Source organism: Colossoma macropomum, unplaced genomic scaffold (genome assembly GCF_904425465.1).
Source record: "Colossoma macropomum unplaced genomic scaffold, Colossoma_macropomum, whole genome shotgun sequence".
NCBI lineage: Eukaryota > Metazoa > Chordata > Actinopteri > Characiformes > Serrasalmidae > Colossoma > Colossoma macropomum.
Window position 1 is genome coordinate 7,262,743 of NW_023494795.1, and position 11,180 is coordinate 7,273,922.

General features: G+C 36.8%; 1 protein-coding gene across 1 annotated transcript; it reads left to right on the forward strand.

The window, feature by feature from the left end:
* Positions 1-337: 337 nt before the first annotated feature.
* On the forward strand, positions 338-3,630 carry LOC118816071 (adhesion G-protein coupled receptor F1-like). The gene is made up of 5 exons (XM_036582580.1): positions 338-478; positions 580-1,926; positions 3,172-3,213; positions 3,344-3,403; positions 3,517-3,630. The coding sequence occupies exons 1-5, from the start codon at positions 338-340 to the stop codon at positions 3,628-3,630; spliced, it is 1,704 nt and encodes a 567-aa protein (XP_036438473.1).
* The last annotated feature ends 7,550 nt before the right edge of the window (positions 3,631-11,180 follow it).

Consider the following 11,180-nt stretch of genomic DNA (forward strand, 5'->3'; position numbering starts at 1 on the left):
CACACCCCCCCACACAGATTTGTTCTGCTACAGTGATCAATTTGGAGGTGGGAAATTAAATGACAATGCGACTAGTGCTTGTGATGCAGACAGCGTTGGCAATGTGACGGCTCGCTGTAATTCCAACCTAACAGACACAACAAAAGGTTACTGGGTCATTGAGGAAACTAACTGTATCTTGCGTGCCCTCCAGAACCTGCTAGAAAGAGCTATGGTAATATAACGTTCTTGTTTCTATCAAATGCATTAGCCAATGAGCGGATACAATGTTTTGAATATCCATAGTAAACCATTATGCTTTTTGTAGAATTTACAAGCTGCAGATGTTCCACAGTTTATGGCTGACCTCCAAAATGTCACTGAAACATTTGCTGATAAGATCACAGATTCTCCTCTGAATGTCTTAACAACTGTGGACTTACTAAAAATCATTGCTAACGTCTCACAGTCATTTAGGGTCGATAAGCCCATTATGACGGTATGTATGACAGTCTTTGTCTGGTTTTGTGGCAACTTTGAATTTGATATTTGTTGTTTTGTGCGTTTTTATTATATTTAATGAATATTTCAATTTTTTAGAATTTCCTAAAAACAGTGGACATTATTGGGTCAAAGCAAGCTCAGAATACATGGCAGAAGTTGAACAGAGGCAGCACAACTGAGAACGCAAGCTCTGCACTTCTGAGGTCTACTGAGGAAATGGGGAGCACACTAACAGACGCAAGCTTCAGCATAACAACAAACAGCACCCAACTGAACAGAACTAAAACGTCTGGTTCGTTTTTTGGAACATTTGGCACAAATTCCACTACAGAGATAGATATCCCACAGTTTAATGGACTGACTTCAATCACCACCATAGTTTTCTCAACTCTTGACAATGTCTTGCCTGTTCGAAATACAACTTACAATGGCAATCAAACCAAAATCAATGGAGACGTGGCTGCAATTATTGTGAAAAATACAGTTTACAACCTCTCTCTTACCTTTGATATTACAAATACATCACTGGGAAGCCCTCAGTGTGTCTTTTGGAACTACAGTCTTTTGGACGGGATTGGAGGATGGGACTCAACTGGATGTGAAATAAAGCTTTCGAATCAAACTGAAAAGATTACATGTGTATGCAACCACACAACCTCATTCTCGATCCTGATGTCACCTTTTTTTGTGGACAGTCTTGTTTTAGGTTTTATAACGTTCATCTGTGTCGGCATTTCAATGATCTGCTTAATTTTGGCCCTCATTATTGAGATCATCGTATGGAAGCCCTTGACCAAGAATGACACAGCCTACATGCGCCACGTCTCCATGGTCAACATCGCTCTGTCCCTCCTGATTGCGGACATATGCTTCATCATTGGAGCAGCTATCGTTAACAAAGGAGAACAGACACCAGTGGGTCCCTGCAGTGCAGCAACGTTCTTCATGCACTTCTTTTACCTTGCTCTCTTCTTCTGGATGTTGTTCTCAGCACTTCTACTCCTCTACCGCACCATTTTGGTGTTTTCCAGAATGTCCAAACCTGTGATGATGGTCATAGCATTCTTTCTTGGCTATGGGGCCCCATTACTCATAGCCGTCATCACTGTGGCGTCAACAGCTGGAGGTGGAGGATACATCCAGGAAGAGAACGCCTGTTGGCTGAACTGGAAAAAAACAATGGCCATGCTGGCATTTGTGATTCCTGCTCTGAGTATCGTAGCTATAAACTTCCTGGTGCTGCTTGTGGTCATATGTAAGATGTTAAGGAGGGGAGCTGGTGCCGCCACTCAGCCAGATGAGAAACATGCCGTATTGGTCATTGCCAGATGTGTGGCCATTTTAACCCCTCTCTTTGGTCTGACCTGGGCGTTCGGCATCGGGACCATGGTGTCATCTGCTTTAGGGATTCACATTGTGTTTGCCCTCCTCAATTCTCTGCAGGTACTAATGTTTTATTCATGTATTTCTGTTGTAACTTAAGTCTTGATTGCTGATATGGCCTTAAAATATCTGAAATTTAAAATAACATTTCTGTTGTACATGTAAGCTCATTTCAACCAATCGTTTTTCCCCCTCCTCTTTGTTTCTGTCAGCAGTATGTCACAGTTTTTAACGACACCGATCAGGCGTAACATTATGACCACCTCCTTGTTTCTATGCTCATTGTCCATTTTATCAGCTCCACTTACTATATAGGTGCACTTTGTAGTTCTACAACATCTGTTTCTCTGCATACTTTGTTAGCCCCCTTTTACCCTGTTCTTCAGTGGTCAGGACCCCCATGGTGGTGGATCATTCTCAGCACTGCAGTAACACTGATGTGGTGGTGGTGTGTTAGTGTGTGTTGCGCTGTTTTTTTTGGCTGGATGTTTTTGGTTGGTGGACTATTCTCAGTCCAGCAGTGACACTGAGGTGTTTAAAACCTCCAGCAGCACTGCTGTGTCTGATCCACTCAGACCAGCGCAACACACACTAACACACCACCACCACGTCAGTGTCACTGCAGTGCTGAGAATGATCCACCACCCAAATAGTACCTGCTCTGTGAGGGTCAATGGGGGTCCTGACCACTGAAGAACAGGGTAAAAGGGGGCTAACAAAGTATGCAGAGAAACAGATGGACTACAGTCTGTAACTGTAGAACTACAAAGTGCACCTATATAGTAAGTGGAGCTGATAAAATGGACAATGAGCGTAGAAACAAGGAGGTGGTCATAATGTTATGCCTGATTGGTGTATATTGAACGTTCGAGTTCTTATGTAAAATTAAATGTCAAATATTCCTCAGAATATTGACTTATTATGGAATAATGTCATGCTTTCTCAAAGTGTGATAACCCATTACTTCAACATAAGTCAAGATGTCAAGAAACTTGAAAGAAATTTTTTGACACAAGTGAAAAATATCAGCATAAGTAACATTTTTGGAGAAACATATCATTAATTTAACTATCTAAACCAAAATCCTGAGAAAAATAAGTCATTATTTTATTATAAACTGTCAAATTTAATTAAAAAGACACAAGTGTTGACATAACTATTGCTGCCAAAAACAAGCAATTGTTTTTGTTTCTCTACCTGGAGGTAATGGGCCTCCATAGCTGGACGATTCTGTAAACTTGATAAACTATGAAAAAATGTTTGACCTGTTTCATGAGTGAAGTTGTCTTCTTCATCTCTTCAAAGGGTTTCTTTATTTTTGTGTTTGGAATTCTGCTGGATAGTAAGGTATTTATTCTCTCTTTGCCATCTTTTTCTTACTCAATTCTCAAATGCAAGTAAGATTTTCAGGCTAAATATTCAGTACATTAAAAAAAAAATATATATATATATATATTGATCTGTTTTATGATCACAGATCCGTGAAGAACTGGCAGGAAAATTGAGTCTAAAGAATTTCAGCTCTGGCCAAACCAAGGTAAGTTCCCTTTCATATCAGATCACAGCATTTCAGTGATGTGTGCGCTTACATGAAATTTTTAATGGATTGTTACTGAACCATGTTTTACTTTGTTTCCTTCAACATTATAGACTACTAGTACAGGCGTATCATCTTCTAGTGGACAGGGGCGTAGAAGTAAGTATCAAGCTGACAGATTCAGTTTTATCTCTTTAATAAAAACCATTGATCTTTACTTGATATAAGAAGGCCTTCTAAAAATTGCTGGAAGAAAAAAATCTTGCTAGTATTATTATTAGTAGTAGTAGTAGTAGTAGAAGTAGTAGCAGTAATATCTCACTAACACAACCTATTGGTAAAAAGTGGGTAATAATATGATATTATTGTAACAAATTATACTAACCAAAATATTTTTCTTGTTGTTCTAGTTAGTAATTGTAGCCATAACTAGTTGGTAAAAAATGAAAAAAACAATGGTACCAAACTCTAATTACAAAACAACTAGTTACTGACTGTAGCCCCTTTAGACGTTCTTTATATTGTATATTATATTGCATTATACAGTGTCCATCTTATCTGTTTATACAAAATATTACCCCAACTCTTTTATATTTTTTCAATAATATTTTAGAATATTAATTATTATTCCAAAAACAGTGAAGTAGTTGTGCTGAAATGGTATTAGAGCTGTAAAATACTACTTCACTTGTTTTTCCTTTGTTTCTCACCTGTTATGTTTTAAATAATCAGGTGCAATATGTACTGACGCAGTAACAGGCTGTAATAACAGTGAACCTAAATGGTATTGGAGCTGTAAAACGCAAACTTTTTACGTCTTGTTTCTCGGTTACTGCATTTCTTCAGGTGATAACATCAGTTCTTGGGTAATCAGTAATGTGGGTAACTGCACAGAAATTATGACTAAATTTCTACATTATAATCACCCATGGTTGTTCTATTACAACTCTATTTCTAAAAAAGTTGGAACTAAATAAAATGTAAATAAAAAAAATGCAATTATATGCAAATCATGTAAGCCCTATATTTAATTGAAAAGAGTACAAAGACAACATATCAAATGTTTAAGCTGAGAATTTTTTTGAAAATATTTGAAAAATGTAGGTGCATTTTGAATTTGATGCCAGAAAAGCACCACTGTGCTGCATCACATCTTCTTTTAACAACACTTGAGGCAAACTGAGGAGACCAACTGCTGTAGTTTTGAAAGTGAAATATTTTTCATTCTTGTTTGATATAGGATTTTAGCTGCTAAACAGTTCAGGGTCTCCTTTGTTGTATTTTTTTGTTTCATAATGCGTCAAATGTTTCCAGTGGGTGACAGGTCTAGACTGCAGGCAGGCCAGTTTAGCACTCGGACTCTTTTAATACGGAGGAATGCTGTTGTAACACATGCAGAATGTGGTTTGACATTGTCTTGTTGAAATAATCAAGGTCTTCCCTGAAAAAGACGTCGTCTGGATGGCAGCATATGTTGCAAAAACCAGTATATATTGTTTAGCATTAATGATGCCTTTACAAATGTGCACATCACCCATGCCATGTGCACTAACGCCCCCCTTTACCATCATGAATACTGGCTTTTGAACTGTGCACTGATAACAAGACGGATGGTCTTAAGCCTAGAGGACATTTCAAATTCTTTTCTAAAAATAATTTGAAATTTTGATTCATCAGATCACAGGACACTTTTCCTCCTTGCCTCAGTCCATTTTAAATAAGCTTGGGCCCAGAGAAGGCAGTGGTGTTTCTGAATCCTGTTTATATGTGGTTTCTTTTTTGCATGGTATAGTTTTAACTTGTATTTGTGGATGCAGTGTTGAACTGTGTTCACAGACAGTAGTTTTTCAAGGTGTTCCTGAGTCCATGCTGCAATTTCCACTACAGAACCTCGTCTGTTTTTAATGCAGTGCCGTCTAAGGGCCCAAAGATCATGGCCAGCCAGTGTTGGTTTTCAGCCTTGTCTCTCGCACACAGAGATTTCTCTGGATTCTCAGAATCTTTTACTGATATTATGAACTGTAGATGATGAAATCCCCAAGTTCTTTGCTATTTTATATTGAGAAATGTTATTCTTCAATTGTTGCACTATTTTCATGAATAATGAGTGGTGAAACCCTCCCCGTCTTTACTTCTGAAAGGCTTAGCCTCTCTGGGATGCTCTTTTTATACCTGTCACATTACTGACCTGTTGCCTATTAACTACCAGGTGTTTTTTAGCTTTACCCAACTTTACTAGTCTTTTGTTTTCCTGACCCAACTTTTTTGAAATGTGTTGCTGACATTAAATTCAAAATGGGCATATATTTTCCACAAAAAAAAACAATATAGTTTCAAAAGTTTCAACTTTTGATATGTTGTCTTTTTACTATTTTCAATTAAATATAGGGTTCAAATGATTTGCGCATCATTGCATTCTGCTTTTATTTCCCAACTTTCTGGAAATGGATTTGTACTTGTACATGTAGTTCTATCTACAGACAGTGTAGTTATCATGGAACAGATGATGCAAATATATAGAGATCGCACAGAATCTGGGCTGGAAAATGCAACATCTACAACATCACATGTTCCTTTTGTTTTACTCACAAAATACTGTTACTTAGCAGAGATCCGAAAATCTGATGTCTGAAATTAGTTCAAAACTGAAAACCACATCACATATATCTTTATACACCATTTTTATCTTTATTTACTTATTATTAAGTAACAACCACAAAATTGATGTGGAAGCATCAGCAGATGTACTTATTGGCATACTAACTTAACTGAGAGCCAATTTGCAAATTATCATGAACACTTTAAAATGTGGTCATGAACATAAGAATTGCCTAATGAGGTTAATTGAATGAGGTAAATATCTAATAGACTAGATATTAAATTGGGGAAACATCTTCATCATAATTGTGGAGTTTCTCAGCTGTCATACTTGAATAGAAGTATGAATATGAATAGAATGCCACTTACGGACTGCTGCAGAATGAGCTTCTTTAGGGACTGGGTAGGGGAACCTGCAATAACAGGAATTTATTTGGCTGGATGGGCTTTAGGCTGGAATTATGCTGGACACATAATGAATTGCACATGTGCGAGAAATATATCGTCCATGCATGGTACAAACAGTGTAAAACACTATACATGAGTTTACCTGTTAAAAATAACTTTTTTAAATATTTTAATTAAACTTTTAATATTTTGTAGTCTGAGCCAGAAAGCTGTTCCATTCTGACTTTAGAGTGCATTTCAGTGAGATCTGGTCCTCTTCCATCCCTGACATACAGGAAAAAGCACAGTTTGGATGTTTGCGTTTACTAGCCGAATTGTCAGGCTAATTGTGATACTTTATTAAAGCACTGAAAGTTCCAGTCTTCCGGTTTTATCCACTATTCTATCCAGCCACTCCTACCAAGGGCACAAGTGTCAGATACCTTTGGAGATTTACTTATTTTTTTACTTATTACAAATCCTGTGAATTGCTTGTGAAATATGGTCTGCCATAATAATTTCTAAATGTATGATACACCTCAATAATAGCTATGAAATATGCTTGCCATGGGGGGCCTCCCAGCAGTTGGGGGCCCTAAGCAGCCTGCATAGTTTGCGTATGAGAAAAACTAGCACTAACATCAGTAACTTCTGATTGAATTATATTTTATTCTCTGAGTAATAGCAAATTTAGCAATGTGCAAAAAATTTAATTTACCTACATCTGTTAATCATTTCTACAAACACATCATTAGGATTTTGGCCCAGTTAGGTATTGCCTTGCATTCAATCTGAACAGTATCCTGCACTGTAAAATGGCACCTAACTTTTGCTTGTTCTTTACAGATGCGTACAACGTATCAAACGCCAGTGGAGTCCCGGCTTCATCTACATACAACTCAGACACATTTATGAATACTTAGTGCAAATGCCTCACAAATGTAATGCTTTACTGCATGAATTGTGAAATACATATGAAAAAAAAATCTTTTGAAATGGCATAATGTATAAAAAAGAAAAATATATACATAGATTTTTGAGAGGAGTATTTTGCATTTTCTTGCCATATGGTAACAGCGTACAGCATGTAATGGGCTTTAAATCATTCCGAAAATTGTTAATCTAAATTGTAAAGTTTAAATTTTCAGTTTTGATTAAAATTTAAAGCAGTAGTCTTAGTATTCATTAGATTATGGGACTATTGCACGTGTTTCTGTTGAGACCCTGTTCCTGTACAGATTTGATCTACATTTTATTTTGTAATAAGAGGTGAGGACAGATCACATTCTGAATCAATTATATTTGTAATCATTGCATTAATCATCTTGCTTTACTGATTAAACAGAATTATCTGATAACATTGTTTATTGTTTATTATTCTGAAGAATAATAAAACATGCTGTAATGATTGTTGTTTCAGTGCCTGCAATCATTACTTTTTGTACAGCTGTGTAACATAGTGTAGTGTTTAGATGGAAATTACTAATACTAAGACAAAGAGTTCAGCACTATTTAGCTTTCTAGCTATCTTACTCTTCCTGTGACTGGATTCATTTCTTGCTGTAAATTTAATATACAGCAATGTGTTGAGTGTCTGTTACTATGTTAATGCTTGTGTTATTTTATTTTGGAGGACAAGTGAAGCATAAAATTCAAGTTTGTCTCCATTAGCTAGAAATAACTGAAGCATCAATGAACCCTAACTTAGCACTGAAACTACAGTCTTACTGGAGAAACTTACCAGGTGAAATGACCACTTTCCTCATGGCAGCAAAACAAAGGAAACTGAGCTCTCTCTGTTTGACTGATTTTAACAGCTTCTGCAGGTAAAACAAGCACAACATTCACCACAAGGCTGAAATAGACCAAGGCTAAATTTATGTGCCAGCTTCATATTCGAATTTGCAGTCAGGTGCTGGAATACTGCTTCACCATTTAAGGTGGAACAGAAAATTTGAACTTCAGCTTCGGACATTTACCATCATTTTGCTGTGTTTTCTGTAAATTTTGTTCAGTTTGGTTGTTTTGGTTTCTGTTGTCATCTAAATTCAAATTAAAACTATCGGTTGTTTTCAGTTTGCTGAGCTAGTTTTAGTGCTGAGCCAGTTTGTATTTTAATCCTGTGTATTCAAATGTCCTGAAAAATCATAAAATATATATTTTTTTATTAAAGTACTTTGAATATTCTTTTCATGCATAGTTGAGCTAGTTTTTGTGTACCATTATGTCTGTCATGATTATCTGTGTACCATGAATTTTGTATTTTTGGAAGAGTGAAAAAAAAACTTAATATGCAGCCACACACTACTAACATCCTGTCATTAACAACCTATATTACAGTTACCATCATTTTTGGTGTTCAGTGTTAAAATGGCCTTAAATTAGCTAAAGACTGCACACTGACTTGTTTATGGCTCAAAGATTAAGAATTGGGACTTGACTTAAGACTTGTCTGTATTGACTGGGGACTTGACTCAGAAGTGTTAAGACCTGAGACTTGTTACTTGAAATGTAATGACTTGTTCCCACCTCTGCCTAAAACATTTATTATGACCATCTTTATGTTCATGTTATGACTGGGTAGTGATCTTCCAGAGCACCACTCTCAAAATAGGGACAGGACATTCTAAGCTGGTTGGTTAAATAACAGGGCTAAACCTTAAAGGGAAGGTGGCATGTCTGCTCCTTTACTCTCTAATAGTGAGACTGCCTTCTAATCTGCATACAGCCAATGAGAAGTGAGTGATGAAGCATGTAATTCGGTATTGCCCTCATCTTCGTGTAAACAATGACTATAACTTCTACATAAAAAGACTATATCAGATGGTTAACCAATAAATACAACTTTGTTTAGTTCAAGTGTCTGTTGAAAGACACACACACCACACACAGAAAAAAGCAGGGAGGCCACAAGGAAACATACCCTGCCTTTTCTTCAGTAAATTAAACAGATAACATAAAAGCCAATCAGGTATACATTTTTTAGCATTCTGCCCAAAATTTACCATCAGGGAATCACACATTTTCTAAGGTGTCTCATTGTCAGAATCATTCTAGTGTATTGAAACTTCATAATGTACTGTAAGGTACCTTAAAGGGCATAAGTATATAAGTATATGCCTGACTAAACATTATATATATCGCTGTTGTCAGAAGAAAACCTCATATCTCCAAAATAGTAACTTTACAGGAGAAGGAAAAAACACAGTAATGCCCAGTGTCAGGGTTTATAGGCATTGCATTATGGGTATTGCAGTGAATTACCATGGCAACTGTAGTCACTGCTGCAATGTTAAATGCTCTTTTTCTTTTTCTTGTTGACAATTTTTGAATTATTTTTCATAAGAGAACTATCTGTAATAAATGTAAGCATTCCAGTCCAACTCCTGCTATTGGAAAGGTGTACCAAAAGCATGGATTTACACCAAAGGTGGCAGGAAATTTAAACACACTTTAGGCCTGAAGCTACTTATAGGAAAAGCTCCCCTGAGTTGTGATCATGGCCTGGAGGCAGAACTCAGGAATGAGGAAAAATGATCAGCAGTATTTACTGTAATCACTTTATCACAGCTCACTTTGGTTTCCGACATAGCTTCAAGTAATTTCAGCACTACGTGCACTAAATGCGGTGTTTAAAGGAAAAAGGCAAAAACTAGCAAAAGCTAATTTAGCTCTAGTTATCAGGCAAGTTATAGATGACATTTCATTAAAAACGAATAAAACTTTCTACTAAAGACTCGACTCAGACATGCATGAAGAGATCTGTAAATGTCAGCAACTGCCTCAAAATCTGCAGACTAGAACCAGCCAGCAACCTGGGAAACAGGACTAAAATCTGGGCTAAAGTTGTATAGTGTAACTCCAGCTTTACACTTACACAATGTTATATGTTTCAAATGTTTTAGAATATACAGTTTCCTGTTTTTAATTTCAGAATGATTAAAATGATAGGGGGGAGGGGACAGGAAATAACATGTACTTAATAAAATACATGAAAAAACTACAGCTACCACCTGTACTTACTGTTCCAACCTACACAGGCAGTTTGCAACAGCATAATTCTTAGTATTTGACATCTACACTGTTTATGGTAACAGACAAATACAGGTATCATATATCTGAGATTGAAAGGTACAGTGCAAAACAGTGAGTTAGATAACCTGAAACAGAAAGTTGGCCTCCTTTTATGCAAGCTTACTAAAAAGGAACGCTGACAATGAGGAAACTGCTCTTGTGTTTTTATCTCTTTTCTTTAAAACCAACGCTGCTGTATGAATGACATCACTAAGAACACAACAGCTTATCACTATGTTTCACCAGACATTGAATACTTTAAAAGCTGTGTTTTCACTTTTAAAAGAGTAATATTAGCTAATATTATGAGTTATGTGTTTCTGCTTTTATTTAAATTAAGGACTTTTTTCACCACTAAGCACAGTCATCTCTCTCCTTCAGGAGCACCATTTTCAAAAAGATTAATCCGATTTCAAAGCGCCATATTTTTACAACCTTGAGGCATCTAGGAACCAATCACATACCAATTGAAAGAGGGGGGTCATAGAGTTTCTGACTGTCAGGGGAAGATGGCTCCCTTCAGTCTAAGAGGAGATGAGACCCCTGAGCAGAAAGCGTTCTGCGTTCTCCACTTCAATAAAAGTGAATCAGTCATAACTGTGCAGTGTGATTTTCGTGGGCAGTGAACCTCCAACAGCTCAGAGCGTTCGTCGTTGGTTCCACAACACTGGATGATCTCCGAAATCGCACTGAAAGAGCTGTGAGTGCAGCGACACCC